Below are 25,908 nucleotides of genomic sequence, written 5' to 3'. Positions count from 1 at the left end.
TCCATCGCAGAGCCCGTGGATGCCCATTTGAGACCTGTTCGAGCTTGGGATGAATTTTCATGACCCTAAGCCATCTGAGCTAGAGGTTGCCCAACTTTTCAGGCCACCTGGTGATCTTTTAGTGGTGGTGGGAGGAAGCTGTTAGCTCATCATCCTGCTGCAATTCTGGCCCCCTCGCCCTAGCCACTGTCTGTGGGCTAGCTCTCAGCCTCAGAGCTCCCTGGATAAAGCCTGTCCATGGGGGAGCCTGGCTGGCTCAGTCGGTAGAGCGTGTAACTCTTGATCTTAGGGTTGTGAGTTCAAGCCCCACAATGGGTATGCAAATTACTTAAAACAAAGCAAAAGCCCCTACACAGTCTAGGGGTTTAAAGTAGGATCATGTTGTGTAGGAACAGAATTGTTTGCTCCTCCCTGCCTCCGTTAAGTGGCTTTGTGAAATCAGGAGGAACACTCCTGGTCCTCTGACGACTTCCGGGTATCACAGACATGACTGTATTGTTACTGTATTGTTACTCATGCTCACCATGAACTATAAGACATAGCATCTTTGTCTTCAGCCCAGGGTGTGGCTGACAGTTGAGCCAACTGTATCCAGTGGCAATAACAGCGACCTTTAGTGTAACCAATAGCTGTCCCATAAACAGGTGATGGTGAAGAGTCTGGCAAATAAAAGAGAAGCAAAAAGGGAACTTATGGTTCCTTCTTCTGTATCAACTTGGAGAGGCTACCGTATCCAGAGATTTGACTAGTCTAAATGTTACTGTTAAGATCTTTTTTAGATGATGATATTGAATAAAGCAGATTTCCTTTATTTATGTGGGTGGGCCTCATCTAATAAGTTTCAGGCCTTAAGAGACAAAAGACCAAGGTTTCCAGAAGAAGACACAATTCTGCCAGCAGACTGCCTTTGGACTCAAGCTGCAACACCACCTTTGCTCTGGGTCTCCAGCCCGCCAGCCCACCCTGCAGATAGATCTCGGACTTGCCAGCTTTCAAAATTATGTGAGCCAATTCCTTAAATGAATTTCTCTATCTATATACAGATGCTATTTGTTCTGCTTCTCTGGAGAACTCTGGCTAATGCAATAACATACCACAGTTTGGAAAAATGGGGTAAGAGATGGTAGTTGGGGAGGGACTTAGAAGGATGTGATTTATTCTGCTCAGTTGCAGGGGTACAGATGTCCTATGAGCTCTTTTGCTCTTTAATTAGCTGGACCCCTAATGAATTTGTGTTCTTCCAGCTGCCTGGGACTCCTTTGGTCATCACACTCCCCATTCTCTTTCTTTTTCCTAGATCCATTTAATTTCATTTAAATTCAAGTATACGCACCTCCCTAATAGGTTATAGATGTGTTGATAAGATTTTGTAAAGGGCTGCCCTTGGGGAACACATGAAATAATGTACAAAAATCTTCTGTTATTTCTGGATGAAGAACTAGTGAAGAAAATGAACATTATAAGAGAAGAGATAGGAAGTCTTTTGGATCTTGTCTTTTAGCCTCTGTACTTTTCCTGTCAGAAAGCTTTTTACGTTCAGGATCTGCTACCCTCAGATCTAGAACTTTCTTGTATTCCATGGGGATTTTGAGAATCGATTTCCTGAGAGAAATGTACTTTCCTGATGGTTCCAGAGCAATCCATGAGGCCAGAATCTCAAGCACCGTTCATGATACTCCCTGAGAGAAATGAAGACCTGAAGAGGACAAAAAACCAGAGGCAGACACAGTTTCCTGGGATACTAGTGAGGGGAGTTGGAGGTATGTTAAACGTACCACATGTAGATTCTGCATTAAAGAGCTTTATTGAAAATTTCAGAAAGAATGAAATATAAAAGACATCATTAATTATAGTCAAAACACATTTCTGGAGTTGGATTGCAGCCACACCCCTGTGCCTGTCCATGAGAGTCCTTGTGAGGCTGTCCTTATGCTGTACTAGGAGAGTTCAAGACAGATTACAGCAGTCCTGGGGATGACTGCTTCCTACCTCCCTATTTTCAATTCCCTAACTTCAAATATAAGCTATCTACTCCAACACATAGCTTGCGGTCAGATGTCTCCGTGACACACAGCTCACAAAAGCAGATGTATATAATAAATCTCATTATTTTTCTGTAACTGTAATTATTAGTTTGAATCCCCATCCATATACATGGGAGAAATTTAGTTGCAGCCCACTGAGGATTCCTATCTTTTAACCTTGGGTTTGTGCCTAAGCTAAGTAGGCCAAGGCCGCCATCCGGTCCTGATGGCACCTGTCCTCACAGACTTCCTCTGAAACATCCATCGGTCTGTCCAGTGCATGGTTGTCCTTCTATGCAGCCCACTACGGAGACAGTCTTATTCTTATCCACATGGCCTTTTAAACCTGGTGGCTTCTCTGATACTTCCATGCTACTCTTGTCTCAAAGGAGTTATTCTCCTTCTCAGAAGGCATGCTTTCCTTTGTGGAGTTCTTGCTTTCCTTGTAGAGTTCTTTGTTCTTGTCTCCTGGTAGCTCTAGCCAGGAACATTTGATTTGGATTCCAGAGAACTATCTGCGGGATCCCAGGGAGCGAGTGAGGAATTGATCCTACCTACCATTTTTAACTTTCCCTTTGAACACTTGTTCTACCCCCGGAGGGGGGAATGACTTGCTTGGATTCACAAAGAGCATCCTTTCAAGTCCTTGGTCTATACCGCACATCTCTCCATAGCCTTTCTATTAGCACAGAGTAGGGCGAGGACCAGTCCAGGGTGGGGAAGGAAATGCTGAGGGAAAAACTGGTGACCCAAAACCATAATACTGCATCGCCCTTAAGTTGGGAGGGGCATCATGGGAACATGGAGAGTAAGTTGTCTTTAAAGAGAAGTTATCCAAAGAAAAAAAGGAAAAAGAGAAAGAATCAAGGGATAGGTTGGGAACATTTGTTTATCAGGAAACAGGTGACCGCCATTCCTAGCCTTTTACCCAACCCCTTGAATTTGCTTGTTGGGAATTTTCAGGAGCGAGGCATGCTGTTTTGCTACTTTGTAGCTAATTATCAAATAGGTTGGATTTCTAGCACATAAGTGGATTTTGTAACTCAATGAATTTTTGATTAAATGAATGAATGATAAAGAGCCATGGTCACGACTGTGTATATGGAAGTAGCACAGGGTTTGATGAACAGGAGGAGCTTCACAAACGTTACTGTTTGAGGAGCAACTGCGTGGCTCAGGTTGTGATCTGAATCCTGGGATCAAGACCTTGGGATCGAGCCTGCTTCTCCCTCTCCATCTGCCCTTGCCACCCACCCCTCCCTGCTTGCTTGTGTCTGTTTCTCGCTCTCAAATAAATAAATGAAATATTTTTAAAAAATGTTACTATTTGAAAGATTGAGATTAAAAATTAATCTGGTATTTTCTTTTGCCTGAGTGGCCGTTAATAATCCTGGGGGCAAGTCTGTATATATTAGAGAACTTACTTCAATATCAGGTGTCCGCCAAGTACTTGGATACTGAATGTTGACCTGAAAATAAAAAAAGGCCAACCAATTCCTCTCAGGGCTGTATTCAGGATACTGGACTTTAACACTTTGATTGTAGGTACTCCTACCACGGTGAGCTGACCTGCAAGATGGATCATTGAGATCAAAGGCTAGAAGTTATGATGTTTGCCTTTTAAAAAGTAACTGATATTATGACTTTCCCAGTTTGCGGCTTTGACTGGAGGTGATAACATGGATTCATGGTACCTGCCTTGCTTTCTGCTCTCTGCTGTTCTGCTCATGGTTCCTGGCTTGGTAAGGAAATGATGTTTGGAAAGCGATTAGAAAAATTGGGGGCCAATGGCCTGCTTGTTCATTTCTTGTTTTTTAAGAATTTCAAAACCGTAATGAAATGAGTGTTTCTCTGGGGCCAGCAGGAGCAAGCAGGGTCATAGGGAGTGAGAAGCTCCCCCCAAGAGAGAAAGAATCAGAAATATTGACATAAAGTTACACATTTATTTCAGTTTCATTTTTACGTAACAAATTTTCTTTTGATAATGTGGAAAATGTGAAATGTGACAGCCATTCTGTTTTTACTGCTGAGTGAAATGCATATTGCTGTTATTATGGTGACGTGAGACTCGGAGTGAATGACGAATGTCACCGGCAAAGCAAACACTTGGTTTTGTAGCATGGGGTTTCTCTTCTGTTTCTTTGTCAGTTTCAACCCATCTTGCTACAGTGACAGGTAGTTTGTACAGACCAACTCAGGGTTTTAAATGAAGTTTCAAATGCCTAGGGGAAAAGCTTTAGTTGTGATTTACAAATAAGTGATTATATTGAGTTGATATTCTGTAAATGGCATCTACAGCATCGAGAACAAGAGATACCATTTAAGACACATTAAAATTTCACTTATGCACACTTTTCAAGTAGGTGTATTGGTGTTTCTCTGTGAGTGTGCCTATGTGTGACTAACATGTGAGACAAATAAGGCCCTTCTTAATATCAAAAAGAAGGGTAAACTAACCAGTCAGTTCATTCCCACTGCTTGCGAAACAGTCCATAGGATTCTGGTGTTAGAATATGTAAGCCATATTAACCTGTTTTATAGAGAGTCTGAGTTTCGGGAGGGTGAACTGACTTGCTCTGAGTTGGCAGAACCCGGAATATAACCCAAACCTACTTCCTGCCAGTGCCATGAACTTTTTCACTAGACTCCACTAAGACATTTTTCAGGTTTACGTAAGTTCTTCTACTAAGCATGTATTCTGGGTTTTCATGTGGTCACTTGTAGAACTTATTTTCAGAAGTTTTTTTTAAGTTTTTTTTTTTTTAATTGCAAAGTATAGCCACTGATTTTTTTCCTTAAACATTTGGTATTGTCTTTGAAAGCAGAGTCTTGGGAAAAATGTGAAAGTAAAACATGATTAATGAAGTCTTCCATAAGATTTCTTTAGAAGGTATTGTTATAAATTACAATAATATTTCAATGATGGACTCTGAAAAACAATCTGAGGGGTTTGAAGCGGCGGGGGATGGGAGGTTAGGGTACCAGGTGGTGGGTATTATAGAGGGCACGGATTGCATGGAACACTGGGTGTGGTGCAAAAATAATGAATACTGTTACGCTGAAAATAAATAAAAAATAAATTTAAAAAAAGAGTACAAAAAAATATTTCAATGATGGGGATAAATTATTAAGTTTTTCAAACATGCTCCATGAAACCTCTAGAGAATCATGTTTAAGGTGAAAGCTTATCTGAGGGACAGAGTCTTATGTTCTGTCTTCTTTTCAATCTGTGAAGTGAGTTTCTTTTCTCTTTCACCTTCAAATTAATATCACAGGCAGTTTCATTTTTTTATATGAAATAAGATGACCCTTTCCTCAAAAAGTTATTTTACACTCCAAATTAACTATCTTGGATATAAGCCAGAAAGAAATCCATAATATTAATGAAAAAAACCTCCACAAATTGCTAGATATAAATTGGAAGAAGGTAATTTATGTCATGGGTGTCATAATAATGCCTTTTTTTATGTGTTTGTTTCTCAGCCAACTCAAGACAACTTTGGTGAGTCTATTTTGAGTTTTCGCTCTAAGTCATAGTAAAAGAAAGTTATACGGATAATAGAACAACAGAACAGAAAACTCAAGACACATTTAATGAGAAGCACAATGCATAATTGCATATGCATAATTTTATAATTGCTTTGAACTTTAATCAAACACTGACTTCTTTTGATTTATTGAGAAATGTTTTATTGTTCCTGTTCCAAGATTCCACATACTCAGCAGAAAATAAATGGTGATATAGGAAAGTGCAAACACTGTGACTGACACAAGGCATACCATCAATGCTTGCTATTATTACTTTTGCTATTTTGTATAAACTCAGAAAGACCTGATGGCCATCCTGTTTTATTGTACACTTAGAGATTTGGCTTTATTATCCACTCCTTTGTAATTTAAAAGAGTAATTCAAATTTAAATTAGGAATTCTGCTTGAGAGTTCCAAGGTTTATTACTAGCAAGGGATATATTGGGCAGATTGGACTGGTTTGACTTAATTTAAACATTTGCTTCCTATTTAATCTAATCATCTAGTCTAGTCTTTAAAATTAAGTTTAATATTATATAGAGTGACCAATTTCTTACTCCTGGAGATCTGGAATTCAAGGGACATGGATAGGACAAGAGCACATATGCACAAGCCCTATAGCCCCAAGCCTTGCTCATGGAAGATTCTCAGTTAATCAATCAATCAATGTATAGTGAATCAGAACCTGTTCTCAGTAAATCAATCAGTCAATGTACATTGAATCAGAACCTAGTAAATTCTGAGGGAAAAGAAACTTACTTTTAATTTGATAATTGATGAAGATTGTTTTTTTCATAAGCATAATATTCAATGTGGGGTTTTTTTTGTTCCTTTAGTTAAAGATGTAGATGGTGGACTCGATCAAGATATATTTGATATCAATGAAGGTTTGTAGATTTTTTTTTTTACATTTTTATGAAGTGGAGAGTTTGAATCCAGTTTGCTAACATGAATTTTTAATCTTCCCTCTTAGATTTGGGACTGGATCTTTTTGAGGGAGACATTAGACTTGATGGGGTAAGTTGAAACATAGCAAGGAAGAATCTTTTGTTAATTACTGCAAACCAAAATACAGAGTATCTGAGAATGATTAGACAGCATGGACTTTGTTAAGCCCAGCTATCTCTAAGGGTGCATCGTCATAGTGACAGATGTATTCAATGAAAACGTTATATTCTGAGGGACTCCCATAATGGTGCCTTCATCAGCCATTTCTCAGATTTCTGTGTTGTCAATGCCACCATCCCTCACCATGTGTGCCTTGGTCTTATTGCTCTGATGGGCTTTCATTATTGGAACAATATGATGTTTTCATTTTTAAATAGAACCTCACTGATTTAATCTAGTTGAAACAAAGTTAACCTGAGTTTGTAAAGGTCATCAGTGAATAAGGTTTTTATCATAAAAGATAGATTTTGTGATTTCTATCTTGACAGCTAACGACAGTGTTGCCAGGTAAACACATCTATGCATGAAGAGTGCATGGCACACAGATGAACATAGGTACCTTACAGACAGTTTAAATCAAACCCCCACGGGGAACTTCAACTGAAGAAGCAGAGCTGTAGTATCCAATGGTTGGTCCTGGGCTCTTCTATCTGCACTCCTTCTTGAGCTCACCTTGTGCCAGAGCTTGACATGTCATCTTTATGCTGATGACTCCAGCGTGTGGCTCCCATCCATTCCTTCCATTGCACTCCAGACTGGTCTATCCAGCTGCCAATTTGTCAATTCCAATTTGCCAGTTCCATTTCCGTGCCTATGAGGTGCCTCAAATGTAAGGTGTCCTAATGTGAACTCAGATTTTTCATGCAAATTGCTCCTTCCAGATTTTCCCTTTTAGCAAAGGCATCAACCTACTCCCCCAAATAAGTAAAAACTCCAGGAGTCACCTTTGCTTCACCCCAGCATTTGATACATTAGCAAGTTTTGTCATTTCTGTCTGCCACACATGCTCTGAATCAACCACTTTTCTCCTAATCTGTCTATTTCAAATATTGCTCCCCTATAATCTTGTCCACCCTGTCCCTGTCCCCACCTCCTACGCCCCGCCCACAACAAAGTGATCTTTTAAACAGGCAGTAACACCATTTCACTTCCTGTCTTGAACCTCTTCAGTAGGGTGGCTCAGTCGATTAAGCATTTGTTTTTGGCTTAGGTCACGATCCCAGGACCCTGGGATCGTGTCCCACATTAAGCTCCCTGCTCAGTGGGATCGTGTCCCACATTGAGCTCCCTGCTCAGCGGGGAGACTGCTTCTCCCTCTCCCTCTGCTCCCCTGCTCCTGCTTTCTCTATTTATCTCAAATAAATAGATAAAATCTTAGAAAAAAAAAAAACCACACACACACACACAACAAAACTCTTCAACAGCTTCCTACTGCATTTGGAATAATATCGAAATTTACCCACAGCCTTCAAGACCTGTGTAATTTAACTCCTCTCTGTCCTTACATCTCTTCCCCTTCTCTCTTATCTATTCTCTTTTCTTTCCTAATTCATGAGGCTACTGTCCTCAAAACAGATTAGAATAAAACAAGTGTTATTCCCACCTCAGAATCAGACCAACCATTCACTACTATGAAATTATTTTGTTTTCTTACATTTTAAACTTATTTTCTTACATTTTAAATTTCATTTATTTATAGATGAACTATTTTTTGTTTCCTAAGTTTTTGCCTGATTCAATGAATTAACCCTTCACATTTATTTTTGACAGGCACAAGATAGAAATTCCATCATTGGAGAAGAATACAGATGGCCTCATACTATTCCATATGTTCTAGAAGATAGCTTGGGTTAGTATATACCTTGGAGTATGTGTAACTGATATATGTTCCTGACAGAATATAGTCACAGTATTTTTCTCTCTCTCTTCCTCCCTTTCTCCTTTCTTTCTTTCTTCCTTTCTTTCTTTCTTTCTTTCTTTCTTTCTTTCTTTCTTTCTTTCTTTCTTTCTTTCTGATTTTATCCATTCATTTGAGAGAGAGAGAGAGAGCACAAGCAGGGAGATTGGCAGACTGAAGGAGAGAGAGTTGTGGGGCTTGATCCCAGGACCCTGGGATCATGACCTGAGCTGAAGGCAGATGCCCAAATGACTGAGCCACCCAGCAGCCCTATAATCACAGTATTTTTAAGGGTACGCTCATATGGTCTTGAAGTGTTTGTTTGTTGCTTTATGGGGCCATGAACATTTTCTTATAAAAATTTACACAAAATGAACAATGAAAAGACCCTAAATGATTTTGTCTGAAATAATTGCTGAATTCTGACCAAGAAAGGGATTAATGTAACCAACATTTATGGAGAGCATACTCTGTATTGGGTTCTGGGGACATAAAGATCAGGGAGCTAGACTTTATTTGAAAACAGTGGTTTCTCATATGTTCATATTTTACATGAGTTAAAAACATCAAACAAACATACAAAACTTTAGGACTTGGCATTGTTTTACCAACATTTTATTTTGCCAAGTCAGGAACTTACACAGCTACAAGAACCCATTATCTTTATCATCTTTTCAAAAAATAAAGAGTATTTCAATACTAAAAAGTCAGAAGAATCCAATCCAAAATGAAAGAAAACTTTTCTATAGAAGAAATGTAATTATAATGAAGAACTCTAAACATGGTCCTTATTTTATTTATGGTGCCAGTTACCAGAATCGCTTTGGGAACTGCTTTTTTGGAAAACTTTCCCTAAGGTTTATACATTTCAGTGGAGATTCAGATATGCCAGAATTTAATTATAATAAAATGGAATAAACATTTTGCTTAGTGATATGTTCAAAAGCTAGGGAGCACTTTGGAGGGGCATTGAACTCAACCTAGATATAAAGGCATATACATCAGGAAGCAGTTGACACTGTGCAGCTGAGTTGCAATGAAAATTATGCAAGTTGTATGTAATACATTGGTGCCTGGGAGGGGGTAAAGTGGTACTGAAATCAAGTTTGCATTTTGTCTATCAACCAACATTTCAAACTTTGCATAAAGTGCTACTTATCTACCTGCCAAGTCAACACTTGGAGCATCTGCCCAGATGAGGTGCCTCTTTGCAATTTGCAGAAAGTGATCATTCAAGCTAGTGGCAGGGGAAGGGTGCTCAAAGGCATGAGGAAAGGAGAAGACCCTTAACTGGAATGTAGATTGGAATTGGGGATTGTTTCCCTTGTTAAAGAACTTGGTGTGCCTAATGATGGTGATGTGGAGCCTCCAACAGTTTTAACCTGGATGTGAGGTTGTTATCATGCTAGTTTCCATGTATAAGATATAGCATAAGTGGGGCAAAAAGACAGTAAGGAGACCAATGAGGATATTATAGAAGAAACTCAGGGAAAGACTGAGAGTTTCTGAACCAAGACTCCCTCAGTGAGGATAGACAAGAATGGACAAGTCTAAGGAGATTTAGGAAGCAATTTTTAGATTTGATGATTGATTGCAAGAGGTCAAGAAGAAGGTGCGTCTAGATAAAGAGTTCCTGGTGCCCAGGATTCAGTCTTAGGCAGTTGGGGGATGGTGCCTTTATGAAGATGGGAAATAAGTCTTGAAGAGGGTGGAATAGAGAAGTGTGGTGGAAATTAGCATTTGGCATGTAGGGTTTGAGATGTATCAGGGCCACTGTGGTGGGGAGATCATATAAATTGGTGTATGGCCTGGTCATTAAAGATAGAGAGCATCTGAGTGTTATTAGGCTGTGAGAGATGGTTGAAGCCATGGGCATGGATGAGCACCTTGCACAATGCCCTGCATATAACAGGTGCTCCTTAGATAACTGGATCTTACTGAATGGCCCAATAAGGTGGTATTGAGGGGAAAGATGGCCAAGATTAGAATTCAGCTCAGGAGGACAACTTTCTAGAATTGATATAGATGGAAGATCTAATAGAAGTTATTGAGAAGGTAGGACTTGCCAGAAACATAGACGAAAAACCAAGAGTAGATAGAAAAAGCCAAGAAAAGATTAAAAAATAAATTGATGCACATATAAAAATCAAACATGTTAGGTAAAAAAATTCAGTCCAAATCTTACCATCCAAACTGTGTTCATTTTTACATAGGTATAGCTATAGTGTTTTAAATTTTTTTAAGTTGTTTTGTTTTATTATTTATTTATTTGTTTGTTTTAAAGTAAGCTCTACACCCAGTGTGGGGCTGAACTCACAATCCCAAGATGAAGAGTTGCATTCTCTACCAACTGAGCCAGCTGGTGTGTCTGTTTAAAATTTTTGATCTGCTTTTTTTTTTTTAACTTAATATTATAGCATCATTTTGCATTAGTTTTATAATATAATTAATCTTCAAATTTTTATAGGTTTTTTTAATACTATGATTTTGATTATTTTTTACTTAGGAAGTCCTTTACCTCTGTTTAATATTGTGGCCCTGAACTTGCTCTCTGTGCTCCAAGTGAGAAGAGTATTTCCTCACATTTCTGAAATTTAGACCAAGTCCAAATGACTCCAAGGAAATCACTAAGCAAGGCCCCTTTTACAGGTAGCAAGAGAAAATACCTATGAAGGGTTAGTAAATAGGTATGAAGGGTTCACTGGGTGTGATTTCTGGCTTTCCAGAAATATATTAACCATATTGAATTATCAACATATAAAATTCTGCTCTAGTTTTTTTGCTTACACTTCAGGTATTACCTGCTGCTAGATGCAGCTCCCGTGAAAAGGGTAACCCTTGAGCTTCTTTTCCTGAATGTCTTTGTTGCTTTCATGCCTCTGACTTTTTTGAGTTCTCTATCTATCCAACCAGTTAGTATTCCTCTTCATTCTGAAACAATGGTTCTTTTTTCCCTTTAAATATTTTATTTATTTGACAGAGAGAGAGAGAGGAGCAGAGGGAGAGGGAGAAGCAGGGTCCCTGCTCAGGGGCCTGATGTGGGGCTTGATTCTGGGACCCTGAGATCATGACCTGAGCCACCCAGGCACCCCCGAAGCAATAGTTCTTAACCCTAATTTGGGCTGTGAACACACTTGAGAAGTTCATGAACAGTCTCCCCAGGAAACATACTCACTGATGTAGATACAGACTGATAGAGATGGTAGTTGATATAGATGATATAGATACAGAACAGACATAGATGAGATGATATAAATACAGATACAGATACTTCACATACAATTTCAGCATTTTCATGGACTCTCCCATCTCAAGATCGTCAAATTAATCTGCAGTGGGGCTTTAAATACATACTATAGTTTTCTCTGATGAAACCTGTGACAGTGAGTGGTCATTTTGGCTGCCTGTGATCCAAAGTATCTATTCTTTGAGATAAGGAGATGTCCTTTTTGTTGTTCTGAAATGTACTCTCTAAAGGTTCCAGAGAAATAAAAATGGGGCAAAATCAGGGAGCTGAAGAATAATAAAATACTTGCATATGATACATACTTAATTTGTATAGAATTCAAAATTTGGTAAAATAAAACACTACACATTCATATATCATGAATCTCATGATATATAATATATTGCACACCCTGTTTCCATGGTGAATCGTTTAATGGTGAATAGTTTTAATATGTGTATTTTTTTGTTGGTTTTCTTCCATCAGAAATGAACGCAAAGGGAGTTATCCTTAATGCATTTGAACGCTATCGCCTAAAAACATGCATTGACTTCAAGCCCTGGGCTGGAGAAGCTAACTATATATCAGTGTTCAAGGGCAGCGGGTAAGGTGGAGCGCTTGTCTTCTAGGGGTCAAGTGAGAACGTTGCAGCTGTGACCCATCGCAGCAATTACCCTAGGCCCTGCTCTTGAGGTGGGTAGGGGGGCTTCCTTAGCTGTTTGCTGGAGAGTAAAAGACAGACTGAATTTAGGGTCTTTAGCTATAAAAATGGTATTTTCATACATGCAACTATATTAAGACAGGGAGGCTGGGATTGCATCCCACAAGTCAGGGAACATCAGCCGTTTGTAGCTTATACCCTCCTTCTTTCCCTCTCCAGTAAAACACGTGTGTGGGTGCCTGTGTGTATGTGTGCACACACCTAACTACCCTTCCTACTTGAGTTAAACGGACAGTGTCTCTTGTCCGAAGCTCAGAAACTCCATGTGGTTGCTACCCCTATAAAACCTGATTAGCGGTCTTCCATATACCAAGGACACTGGAAAAAGTTAGAAATTTCTAGCTCAAGATCAGGACTAGTAGGTTGATTGGGGGTTGACTTGCTCCTCTGTAATAGTGTCAGAGCCAGATCTCCGAACGTCATCTGGTCTGTAAGGTTTCTCATAGGTCGGCAGGATTAGGAGAGAAATGCAGTGCCCTGATATATGAATGGAGGATCTAGGTGGGTAACTGAGTGCCCTGAGTACCGGGGATTCTGGCCTGATACATCATGAGAACACCCTTTCTCCCTGCCCCATGAACTCTCCTGTAAGCTGCTGGTCTTCAGTGGGAAACAGGCACATGGGGAAGCAACAACTCTCCATCGGGGCCAACTGCGACAGAATCGCCACGGTCCAACACGAGTTCCTCCATGCGCTGGGATTCTGGCACGAGCAGTCTCGTTCTGACCGGGATGACTATGTCAGGATAATGTGGGACAGAATTCAGTCAGGTACATTTCTTTTGTTTTCTTGTATTTTTTTTTCCTGTTAAAAACTGAATTTCCAAGCATGTGCTGTCTCCTGCCAACTGTTAACAATGGAAAAACTGATGTCTTGATGTTTGACTTCTGTAAGCTTTGGAGATCAGATCCACCTCACTATGTCCATGAAATGATCCCATTTCAAGTTGCAATCCATTGCCCATTAGTGTGATGCTAAGCAGCTAGGTATATTCTCTAATTGTACTTGCCTACTGTATTACTTGCACACATGTTCCAGTAACCAGGAAATTACCGACTATGTCAGTTCCTTCTGATGTCTTCTGTCTAGGCTATCATACCCAGGTGCCTCCCCACCACACCTCTCAAAGTCTCTAACCTCCATCTCTATCTATGTCGGGTGCCCCCATCCTCCCATCAGCACCTGCCACTGACTCTGTCTCCACCCCACCTTTGAGATTCTACCTTTCTATTAGCAGTTCTTCGAGTCTTACGCTAAATGCTAACGTCCAACGTTGGGCAGTAACAGAAACTTAGTAGAAGGTAAGCTAAATGTTGTGGGCGTCAAAGTAATTAAAGATCTTTTCAAATTTATCATTTAGGCAAAGAGCACAATTTTAACACCTACGACGACCAAATATCAGACTCTTTGAATGTTCCCTATGATTATACCTCGGTAATGCACTACAGCAAGACTGCTTTCCAAAATGGTACAGAGCCAACAATTGTCACAAGGATCTCAGACTTCATGGATGTGATCGGCCAACGAATGGATTTCAGTGACTCTGATCTCTTGAAGTTAAATCAGCTTTATAACTGCAGTATGTGGCAGGTTCTTTGAAATGCCTTCCGTGTTTCTCTGCATGTAGGGAAGATGACGCGCTGCGCCATTTGGGGGAGCATCGCTGGCTTTCCTGAAATGATGGTTTGATAGTTGTTTGGTGGTTTATAGTTTAAGTTTGATATTTAAAAAAGAAAAAAAAAAACAACCAAGTCACCTAAATCCCAAATTCACAGCTTGGAAGCCTCATTTTTCTTCTCAGAAGTTCTGGCCTTCAGATCTAAACAGAAATTGGGTCCTATAGTAACGTGCCCCGTGTCGATTTTTTAATGAGCAGACGTCATACAGACGGGATCAAATAATCCGCGCTGCAGTTGAATAATCCGAATAATTAGAGGAATGTAGACTGAGGTTCCCATACATTCGATAGTTAAAGAAAAATGTCTTGGGGCAGACAGTATTCAGATAAACAGCATTGATCAGTTCCTTGGTTTTGGAGCTGTCAAGAGGTCTTCCACCCCCAGAATGAGTGAAGTCTCATCCTGGTATTTAATGCCATCTTGGCATTCCCAGGACTTCTGTGACAAACTCTGTTTTTATCACTTGGATTATCAAGTTGGAGGAGTGTCAATAATTGTCGTTTTGCTTCTGTAGCCACTTCCCTGAGCTTTATGGACTCATGCAATTTTGAACTGGAAAATGTGTGTGGTATGATTCAAAGTTCGGACGATAATGCTGACTGGCAATGGGTGTCCCAGGTTCCCAGGGGGCCAGAGAGCGATCACTCCAGCATGGGCCAGTGCAAAGGTAACACGAGGGAGATACTTCTGGATTTCACATTTGGTGGGCCCAGCATTTTCCTTTGCTATGAAGGACTGGGATTTTATCTCTGATTTCTACCAGAATTGTTAGCGATAACCCATGCGGTTGCTACTAAAAAGAGTCCAGTGCCCGTAAGGACATGGTTCATTTCTTTGCCTTTCCTCCTGACTTTTCTCTTCTTCCGGTGAGTCAGAGCTGGGCTCTGGGAGGCCTTTCTCTGTCTGTGCCCACAGCAGGAAGGGACTGTACCTCCTGGAAGGGCTCTTATCTCCAGCATAGCTCGGTTTTTTTCTCAAAGCTCACGAGATACAAGACTTCCCAGTGAACAGCACAGGGCTGTGAATTAATCAGTTTCAGAATTTCAGCTGGTTGTGATTACACGCTCCTATTATAAAAATCCTGAAAATGAAGAGACAAAGTATAATTTGATTTTATTCAGATGAGTATACTTTTCCATCATAATTTTGTTTTAAATGAAACAATCATTTATTTGGCTACAGTTCATTTTTATTTATTTGCTCATTCCTGGCAACAAAGATGTTAAGACTAGACTTTAGGACTCAGGGTCATTGCATGAGAGCTCAGCTGGTCTAGGCAGTAGTTGGGGTCCCTAACAGTAATGAGTGCTTTTCCTTTTACTTTCCTTTTTTGGAGGGGTTGGGGGGGCTGGAGGGCAGATGTTAAGGGTACAGACTTACAATGAGTAGTAGGAAAACCCTGGAGATCTAATGTACCGTGCAGGGAATATAGATAGCAATACTGTATTCTAATCACTAAACTTATTGAGAGACGAGAACTTAATTATTCCAACCACAAAAAAAAAAAAAAAAGAAATGACAATTATGTGACATGTTGAGAAGTTACTAATTATTGCTACAGCGACAATCATATTACAGTATATAAATGTATCGAATTAGCATGTTGTACATGTTAGATTTACACAATGCTCTGTGTCAAATACATGTCAATAAAAATACCCTTTTGTTATAAGTGCAAATTTGGATAGTGGATAGTGGTCCTCCATAGGCCAGAAGGAAGGAGGAAGGAGAGGAGGGAGGGAGAAGATGAGAGAGAGACAGAGACAAGACCAAGAGGGTGATGCTTTTTTCTGATTTTGAAAGCTATAGGAAGGAAAACATGGACTAAGTTCTCTTTTATCACTGCCGACTCATGGACCCGTATTTAAATGCCCAGCACAGTGCTCTGCACACAGTGGGTACTTAGTAGAACTTGTGAGCCTGCAAGACATGCATGCCTGTATCTCGTATCTGCTTTGTCAATTCTGCTTTTGTTTTCTGAACAGGTTCTGGTTTCTTCATGCATTTCAACAGTAGCTCTGTAAGCGTGGGGGCCACGGCCATGCTGGAAAGTCGAATACTCTACCCTAAAAGAGGATTTCAGTGCTTGCAGTTTTATTTATACAACAGCGGAAGTGAAAATGACCAGCTGAATATCTACACCAGGGAGTATTCTGCCGACCATGTGACTGGTACTTTGACGCTTGTGAAAGAAATAAAAGGTACGATGTCAACGTTCTTATTGTCTTGGTTCAGAGTGAGGTCATCTTAACTCTTTCAGTCTGTGGCCCTGAGGAAGTCAGTTCTTGGCAAGTAATAAAAATATGAGGGAGGGGCGCCTGGGTGGCATAAGTCAGTTGAGGATCTGGCTCTTGGTTTTCGGCTCAGGTCATGGTCTCAAGGGTCATGGGATCAAGCCCTGCATCAGGCTCCACACGCAGTGGGGAGTCTGCTGAGATTTTCTCTCTAGCCCTTCCTCCACTTGCTCTCTCTCAAATAAATAAAAAAAATCCTTTAAAAAAATACAAGAAATGGAGTTACCTCAAAAAGTTGAAAATAGAGCTACCCCATGACCCCCCAATCTCATTACCGGGTATTTACCCTAAAGATACAAATGTAAGTGATCCAAATGTTTATAGCAGCAATGTCCACAATAGCCGGACTATGGAAAGAACCTAGATGTTCATCAACAGATGAATGGATAAAGAGATGTGGTGTATATTTATACAATGGAATACTATGCAGCCATCAAAAACCAAAATCTTGCCACTTGCAATGACATGGATGGAACTAGAGGGTATTATACTGAGCGAAATAAGTCAGTCAGAGAAAGACAATTATCATATGCTTTCAGAGAAATCTGATATGAGGAATTTGAGAGGCAGGGAGGATGTTCATGGCGGGGAGAGAGGGGAAACGAAACAAGATGGGACAGGGGAGGGACACAAACCGTAAGAGACTCTTAATCTCAGGAAACAAACAGAGGGTTGCTGGGGCTTGGGAGGGTAGGGATGGAGTGGCTGGGTGATGGACATTGAGGAGGGTATGTGCTATGGTGAGTGCTGTGAATTATCAGGGTACACAGATCTGTACCCTGAAATAAATATGCATTATACGTTAATTAAAAAATAAATAAACATAAGGAAAACTAGTTTAGGCAAAATGGGAAGTTACTGGTTCAACGTAAAGAGACTGTGGGATGGATGAAGGAGGAACTGGCCTCAGGCAGGGCTGGACCTATCCCTGAACATGGTCAGGGACCTCTCTTGTTATCTCAGATGGGTTTTGTCCACAGAACTGCGGCTTTGGAGATTTCAATTCCCAGCTTACATATTATCAAATGTGCCATCAAACTGGAAAAAAGACCCTTCCTCTAATTCTCGCTTAAAAAAAAAAAAATCCCAGTGTAGAATTAGAATTGTAACGATTTGGGTTAAGTGCAACTTCTGGAGCAATTCCTGAGTGGAGGGAGGGCAACACTCCATTCCAATCTGGTCTCCAAGAGTTGGGTCACACTGACCAGCTAGGAAAGCAGGTGGTTAAGAAATTTCCCTGCTGCCTGTTACTGTCTGCTCCGCATATCGACCACTTGGTTTGAACGAATTGTGAAAACCTATTATAAAATCAATCTACATTATGTTATATGTCATACCATTTTCCTCCCATGAACAGTAGCACAAAAGGTATTTTAGAAGCTTCCTTAGGAGTCCAGATTTCATTTATTTATTTATTTATTTATTTATTTATTTTTAAGATTTTATTGATTTATTTGACAGACAGAGATCACAAGTAGGCAGAGAAGCAGGCAGAGAGAGAGAGTGAGAAGCAGGCTCCCTGCAGAGCTCAAATCCCAGGACCCTGGGATCATGACCCGAGCTGAAAGCAGAACCTTTAATCCACTGAGCCACCCAGGTGCCCCAGGAGTCCAGATTTTAAATGGAGAGTGCTGATCATAATGAAGCAGACGCTTTCATGAAAGAGTTTTGTTCATTCTAGAGTCTACCCACGGATACTAGTATTTTCTGTAATTTGGATATTTCTAATTTATTCTCACATAATTGTGTTTCACATTAAGTGCCGATATATTTAAGTTTTAAGTCATTGTGCTAACTACTAGCTCGACATGAATTCCTGTTCTCTACCTGAACTTTTTTTTTTTTTTTTTTTAATATATTGCTTCTTATTTGGGTATGTGATAGAAGAAAGTAAGACCAGACAGCATAGCTTGGGCTGCTAGCTAAGGGAGGGGATGATGGTGAAGGGGCAAGTGTAGGATGGGGAGAAAGATGATGGTATCAAGTATTAGATAACATATTTATAACATTAAGTCTCTAGTAAATGGTCTAAGGAGTAAATGGTGAATGTGGGCCTTCTGAGGTTTGGTGGATTCCTGCTTAATACTACCAAAACATTGACTGAAAATTTTCCATGTGAAGGAAGTATTTCAATTCAACTATAAATGAGGGTTTGGCTGAGTCTCATAGGAATCCTGGGTATAAGCACAGATATTGGCTTTAGCTAACATGGAATGGGGGGGGGGGGTAACTCATTTATAGGGCATGGAATATTCCTAAGTTAGATGTGGTTGTTTGGTCACCCGTTGCTGGGAAAGGGTGACCTCTCTGAGAAACAAATAGATAAGCATCCAGATATTCCAGAGAGCAGCTGGACAGTACAGAACTCCCTGGAAGGGAATGGGCTTGAGCTGGAGAGGAGAGCAGATCACACCCCACACTATGTGTCAATAGCTCAAGGATGATCATTTGTCCTATGAAGGTTAAAAAGCCTAATGTTGATTTGCACCGGATTCTCAGTCCTTTGCTTTGAAATAATAATGTCTCTTTTGCAGAGATACCCCTCGGGAGCTGGCAACTTCACCATGTAACACTGAAAGTGACCAACAAATTCAGAGTGGTGTTTGGAGGGGTCAGAGGCGCTGGTGCATCATTGGGTGGCTTGTCTCTTGATGACATCAATCTTTCGGAAACACAGTGCCCTCATCATATCTGGCATATAAAGAATTTCACACAGTTTATTGGCAACTCAAGTGGAACTCTCTATAGCCCTCCATTTTATTCTTCTAAAGGTTATGCCTTTCAGATTTACTTGAATCTAAACCACTCAACTAATGCAGGAATATATTTTCACTTGATTTCTGGAGCCAATGATGATCAGTTACAATGGCCGTGTCCTTGGCAACAAGCCACGATGACACTCTTGGATCAAAATCCTGACATTCGACAGCGTATGTCCAATCAGCGGAGTGTAACAACAGACCCATCTATGACCACTGGTTTGTGACTCATTTTCTTTATTGCTAATACATGATCACTGCTCTAGGAGGGACAGATGATTTGGGAATGAGAGACTGCATGGTCAGGTACATAGGGAGTATTGAACCCCAAATTTTAGGAACAGAAGATATTGAGGAGAAGGGCTTCAGCAATTGTGAGCAGAGTCCCCTAGGCAGGACACTGTCAGGAATGCGAGTTGAGAATGTCTCTGAAAATTAGAGAAGACACTGACATTATTCCTGGCAATAGACCATACCTGAATTCCCAGTTGTTCAAGCAGTGTTGGTTTTAGAGTCTGGTATGCCTGGGTTCAAATCCAAGGTTTGCTTCTCATTAGCTATGCAATACTGAGCAAATAGTCTTTTGAAGCCCTAGTGTTCTCAGCCATAACACTGAGGCAGTAATAATAACCATCCCCTTGCCACCAGGGCTGTCAAGCACAATTCAGCTCTTACAGAAGGGGATGGTTCCTGATGAGAAGGAAGATGTTGAGTAGGTGCTCTGGAGTGTTGGGAAGGTTCTGAGAAGAGATTATAACTTCTTATTAAAAAGTTCTGGAGGACTCGCCAATGGTGACATCATTCCCTATATTCCCAGTCTCAAAAACGAACAGCTCCTCCCCCCAAAATGATCACATTTCTAATTTTAGCAATCCTTTGTCCTCTGGGAACCTAATAGAAAATGAAATTATGGCAAGGTGAATATTATTGCCAAATTCGAATTCTATATATGAAAAAAAATGGACCTAAGTGACACAGGAAAAGAGAATCTGATCGAAAAAAAAATATTCAAAAACAGGATTGTAGGGACTTGATGCTCAGAATTTCTTCACTTTTTTCCCCCAAACATATTTCCCTGAATGACATTGAAAATGGCACAAAGTTGGGTGGGTCATCACCTTTCCCCAGAAGCAGTGCTTTTGTCTTCTTTTCCTGAAGGGCTTTGCTCTGGTAGGTGAAGAATTCAGCTAATGACATGAACTGTTTTATGTTAGTATTAAAAACTCTCTCAGGCACCTGGCTGGCTCAGTCGATAGAGCATGTGAATCTTGATCTTGTGGTTGTAAGTTCGATCCCCATGTTGTAGAGATTACTTTAGAAAAAAAAAAGTCTCAGAAACATATTGATTTAACTTAGTTAAAAGGACTATGTATGACTCAAGGTCACTAAGGAATGATTTTAATGGGCAGGGGAGATTCTACACTGGCCAGTGATTATGTATGTGATATCCTACCTAGGAAATGTTTGGTATGTCTCCACACAAATTCCAGAATGTGGTCTCCCCTGCCAGGCAATCTCATTTTCTTTAGGACAGTATAAATGAACAAGCTTCAGTGACTTGCCAGGGAATACATCACAGGTCAATAGCATCATTTAATTATTTTGAGCTCTATCCTAATTGTGTTTCACATTGCCTGTTCTTTCCTACCACCAAAAGCTATGATGAAGCTAAACACAATCCATTAATACAAATTGCTTTTTCAGATAATGGAAACTATTTTTGGGACAGGCCTTCCAAAGTGGGAGCAGTGGCTTTTTTCCCTAATGGAACTCAGTTTAGAAGAGGTCCAGGCTATGGAACCAGCGCCTTTATAACCCACAACAGGCTGAAAAGTAGAGATTTTATAAAAGGAGATGATGTTTATATCCTACTGACAGTGGAAGGTATGTCAGTAAAAATAGTTGTATATAAGATATTTTTGTTGTTGTCGTGGCCATTATTTACTGTGTTCTTCTGGGTTCCACTTTTAGGTATGGGGCAAATGGGCATTAGCGGGACTTTTTTTTTTTTTTTTTTGGTATGAATCAATAACAATATGAAAATAACTTAAATGAAAATGGTGACCATTCCAGAATAAATAACTTAATTACCACCACACGGAGCCATGGAAAATTTACTCCAGTAATCTTTAGAAACAAGTGAAAGTATAGCTATCATACCATAAAATTACACTCTAGGGTTCTAGAAGTAGGAAAATCAGACAAGCACATGAAATTAACTGGAAATGAATTGTCTTTATTGTGTTTTTTGAATACATATACATATATAGACACATATATGTATATGTGAGCACACAAGCACGCATGTATATTTTTATGTGTCCTATATAAGCACACACACATATATTTTGTCAGTAGTAGTATTAATCTATTGCCTTTTAAAATTTATTACCCATTGCAGCTGATAAATACATTTTCCAGGAATACTGGTAGTTTCCATGTTTTATGTGGCACCATTATAACTCATTTACTATGAAAGACCCACTTCCATCTCAATAAATCAGCATCTTGTTTGTGATGAAAAGTGGTGCAATTAAAACTCATGAAATTTTTATGTCAATGTCAATTAGAGGAAATCTAGATGACACTTCTTGGAAAAAGTTACTCAAGAATAACTGTGTTGAGGGAAAGATCATCTTCTGTACCAGGGAAGAAGTCCCATGTTCATCAATTCAGTTCAACCCTGTTTGGAGGAGAGGCAGAAGATTCACTGCAAAGAACAGAGCCCTGGTTGTTTGGGGGGACCTGGTGGCTTGTGTCGAATATCCCCTGGCCTGCTCCCTCCAGCAAGAGACCTGTGACCTTGGGCAAATCCATCAACCGCCTTGCACTGCTGTCCCTCGAGGGTGGGTTCTAAAGGGTTGGGCCCCCTGTAGCTCAGGCAAGCCCAGGCCCAGGCAAGCGTGGAGTTCAGGTGACAGCCCCATGGGCTGGCCCAGCTTCTATTTGCATTTAGATTTTGACTTATTAATTATTTTACTGCCTGTGAAATCTAAGCATCTATTTTGAAACTTAAAGACCAAATGCTAAAGTCAAACTGATTTCCATCCATACGCTCCCTCTGCCCTCCTTAGACATTTCCCACCTTAATTCTACACAAGTTCAGCCAAGCTCACCAAGCCCGCCAAACCAATCAAGCCCGCCAAGCCCGTCAAGCCCGTCAAGCCCGCCAAGCCCATCTAGCCCGCCAAGCCCGTCAAGCTCGTCAAGCCCATCAAGCCGGCCAAGCCCACCAACCCCGCCAAGCCTGCCAAGCCCGACCTCTGTCATCAATGATCTTTGCATGAACTTCAAATGCGAGAATGATGGCATCTGCATTGTCCAGAATGGGAAAGCCGAGTGCAGGTAAGGGGTCACTTGGGCGAGATCTCCCTGTTCTCTTGTTAGAAATTTTATTCTTTCCGTATTGTAGTGTCAAACACTTATCTCATACACGAATGGTCCGTTGGTTCTCATCTCAAAGCTGTTCATGGGATATTTATTTTTTGCTCTCCATTTGGGACTTTGGGTAGCCAGAAGAATGGTAAAATTATTTATGAAGAAATAGTACATTATGTTGTAATTGCTTGAAAAAGTCCTCATGAGATATATGTCTTATGAAGTCCTCACAACAGTCTGGTGTGGTGAAGTGGGACTGTCTTTGTTTTCTAGATGGAAATCGTCCTCTGTCATTCTGGGATGAGCTTGGCCAAGGGCTACAGCGGGGATGTGGAGAGACTGACACATGAGAACTTAATTTTCTCCATTATCTACATCACCTTCCTTTCCCACCTTAGGGCCACTGTTTTGAGCAGTAATCCCATTTCTTTTCCACTGACCTTGCTTGGTCTCCTGGAGCTGGTCTAACCATTCCCATCTAGTTGAGTTCTGTATATCAGTGACCTGAATGTTGACTGAAATATCAACTCATAACTCTGCTCACATTCCAATGTGCAGGTGTCTGTCAGGGGAAGACTGGTGGTACCTGGGGAAGAGGTGTGAGAAGAGAGGCTCCACCCGGGACACCATTGTCATTGCTGCGTCTTCCACTGTTGCTATGTTTGCCCTGATGCTGATAGTCACTCTTGTCACTGTCTATTGCATGAGGAAGAAATATCGAAGAAGGACAAGTTCAAATACAGCAGATTTATCTCTGGAAAATGTAAGTCGAGTCTCATATTTGGCAATTCAAATCCTATTGATGAAATCATATGAAGAGGAATTAGGACTTTCTTATATGCTTAAAAAAGAACCTCTTTATTTTCTATGCTGGATAACAGCTTTGAAACCATGAGTTCCTGTTACCTTCATGTAGGTCAACAGTTCTTTTTTTTTTTTTTTTAAAGATTTTATTTGTTTATATATCTGACAGAGATCAGAAGTAGGCAGAGAGGCAGGCAGAGAGAGAGGGGGGGAAGCAAGCTCCCCGCTGAGCAGACAGCCTGATGTGGTGCTCGATCCCAGGACCCTGAGACAGTGACCTGAGCCAAAGGCAGAGGCTTTAAGCACTGAGGCACCCAGGCACCCAGGTCAACAGTTCTTAAATTGGAGTCCATGAGGGCTTTTGGGAAGGAGTTCATATCCTCCTGGAATTATATCCAAAATTGTGTATGGTTGTATGCTTTTTCTAGGATGAGCGTCTGTGACCCTTCTGAAGGGCAAAAGCTATTTTGCCTCTAACCCCAACCTTCCTGATAGAGGGGACAGGTGAACTATAAGAGTTTTTGCTCTCAAGGTCTTTTGGGGGTGGGGCAGCTCAGGATTGTAGGAAGGCTTTTCCATTAACAAAGGTTCCAATCCATCCAGCTCATGTGCAGTAACTAACTCTAAGGCAAGACTTTCAAGTAGAGGGTTTAAAGTCTTGTCTCAGAAGGTCTCTAAAATGACAATAGATTCTTGAAACTACCTTGTTTGAGACTGGCTTCCCCAGAGAGAGTGCTCCTGGGAGCACAGAGTAACGGAATATGGGAAGATGGACAGGGCAGAGGGTGAGAGTACACGGAACACGGGGACGGCGTTGCACCTGAGGCCTTGGCCCTACTACAGAGCTGGGATACTCTCCGGAACTCAGACAAAGCCAATGTACTCCCAGCATCATAGTCATTGGATTGCGGTTGCCCCCTGGGAGGGAGTGGACAATTTGGTGAGGGAAGGCCCCTTGTGGCAAGGGTATGTCCAGCAAGAAAGCCTTTATTTTGAAGGGTAGAACTAAGCAGTGCACCCCAGCACCCACTACACATGCAGGAATAGGGCACATAGACTCCTCGTCTCACACACGAAAGAGCCCAAGGAAAATGGTGTCAAATCTGAAAATTGTTTAAAAGTGAAGCTATAAAATTCTTCCAGGTCCATTTCATTCAAAATAGAGTCTCTGAAAACTACTCGCAAAACTAAAGAAAAAAATGTGCCCAATGAGGGTATCTCGAAAACTAGAAATACTGCAATTAACTAAATCAAGTACATATTTTTTGAAGAAAAATGGCAATTCAAGACATACTATATTTTACAATTCTAATTTTTTGAAGTGGAAAAAGTGGTATTGAGGCACTAAATTTGTTTGTGAAGTTAGTCAGAAGATGGACAATGATAGTGAGCAGAAAGCAAATAGTTTTATTTGCAGGCACTGCTGTTGCATTTCTTCAACAACAGGAAGTATTTGCAACTAATCACAAAGCACGGCTCAGTTACTTCTCAAGCTTATTAGAAAAGTACTTAAAATGTATATAGGTGTTTTATTGTGTTTGTTTCAAACAAACAAGTATTTCTGGTTTACTTTATGACTCAAAGTAAAAAGGACAGACTGGGCAATGATCTGGTAGGCCAACCTGATAAAAGTCATACCTGCAAGCATGGTGCCCTGGGCCAAGAGGGGTGCACGTGAGGGTTGGAGTAGTGGTTAAGGAAGAGAGGACACATTAGTAAATAGACAGAACTGCCAGGTTATTCTTCTGGAAATTGGAAAATATACATGCTATTAAAAGGGCTGACTTGTGAAGCCAATATTGGAAGGAGTTAAAGAAAATGATAAAGAGAAGAGAGAGAAAGAAGGAAGTTAAATCAAGAAAGAGAAGAATTATTAGAGTATCAGGGACAAGGTAGGGCCTTTAAGTAACACAACACACACACACACACACACACACACATGCACGCGTGCACGCAAACACGCGAGCACACACACCTCTAACTGCCATATTCCCAAAAGCAAGAAATCAACTTACATTTCCTCCAGTCTAAACATTTCTACAGTCAATTCACAGAAAGCAGAATCTCCAGATCTACTTTAGGTCTTAAATCAGAACACCTGGGGCGCCTGGGTGACTCAGTGGGTTAAGCCTCTGCCTTCGGCTCAGGTCACGATCCCAGGGTCCTGGAATCGAGTCCCGCATCGGGCTCTCTGCTCAGCGGGGAGCCTGTTTCCCTTCCTCTCTCTCTGCCTGCCTCTCTGCCTACTTGTGATCTCTGTCAAATAAATAAATAAAAATCTTAAAAAAAAAAAATCAGAACGCCTTTCTTTCTGAGGCTGCAGTGTTGTGCTCGTTGTAATGGTGTAGCATCTGAATTAGGCCAGCCAGACAGGCCAGGGCATCTTCGTGGAGACCCGGCTGGGGCAGCCCCGCAGCAGGCAGGGATGCCAGAAGCCTGTTGATGGCACCTCATTTAAAAAAGAGACTGCTTCACTGTGATTCATTGAAATGACAGTCTTTAAATTTAGAAATTAAATCATCAATTGTTCTTTCCCCTTTTAGCAACATGCATTTTGAAGATCAACTCAATAACATGGCCAGCAAATGAAATTAAAAAGGATTCTTCATCATGGATTTCACCTAGAGTCTATTCCAGCTTCCTTGTTC

At 40.7% G+C, this 25,908-nt stretch overlaps 1 protein-coding gene across 1 annotated transcript; it reads left to right on the top strand.

Annotated features, from left to right (window-relative positions):
- The first annotated feature begins 1,594 nt into the window (after positions 1-1,594).
- On the top strand, positions 1,595-25,908 carry MEP1B (meprin A subunit beta). The gene is made up of 17 exons (XM_032310873.1): positions 1,595-1,760; positions 3,677-3,766; positions 5,508-5,526; positions 6,390-6,440; positions 6,527-6,570; positions 8,272-8,350; positions 12,111-12,228; positions 12,938-13,116; positions 13,707-13,925; positions 14,540-14,692; positions 16,011-16,226; positions 18,854-19,297; positions 20,783-20,962; positions 22,153-22,183; positions 22,325-22,423; positions 23,015-23,219; positions 25,804-25,908. Exons 2-17 carry the CDS (start codon positions 3,704-3,706, stop codon positions 25,816-25,818), a joined length of 2,115 nt encoding a protein of 704 aa, XP_032166764.1. The 5' UTR covers positions 1,595-1,760; positions 3,677-3,703; the 3' UTR covers positions 25,819-25,908.

The sequence above is a fragment of the Mustela erminea genome, chromosome 13, assembly GCF_009829155.1.
Source record: "Mustela erminea isolate mMusErm1 chromosome 13, mMusErm1.Pri, whole genome shotgun sequence".
Classification (NCBI taxonomy): domain Eukaryota; kingdom Metazoa; phylum Chordata; class Mammalia; order Carnivora; family Mustelidae; genus Mustela; species Mustela erminea.
The sequence above is the reverse complement of the archived record's forward strand: the minus strand, read 5'-3'. Positions and strand labels throughout refer to the sequence as shown.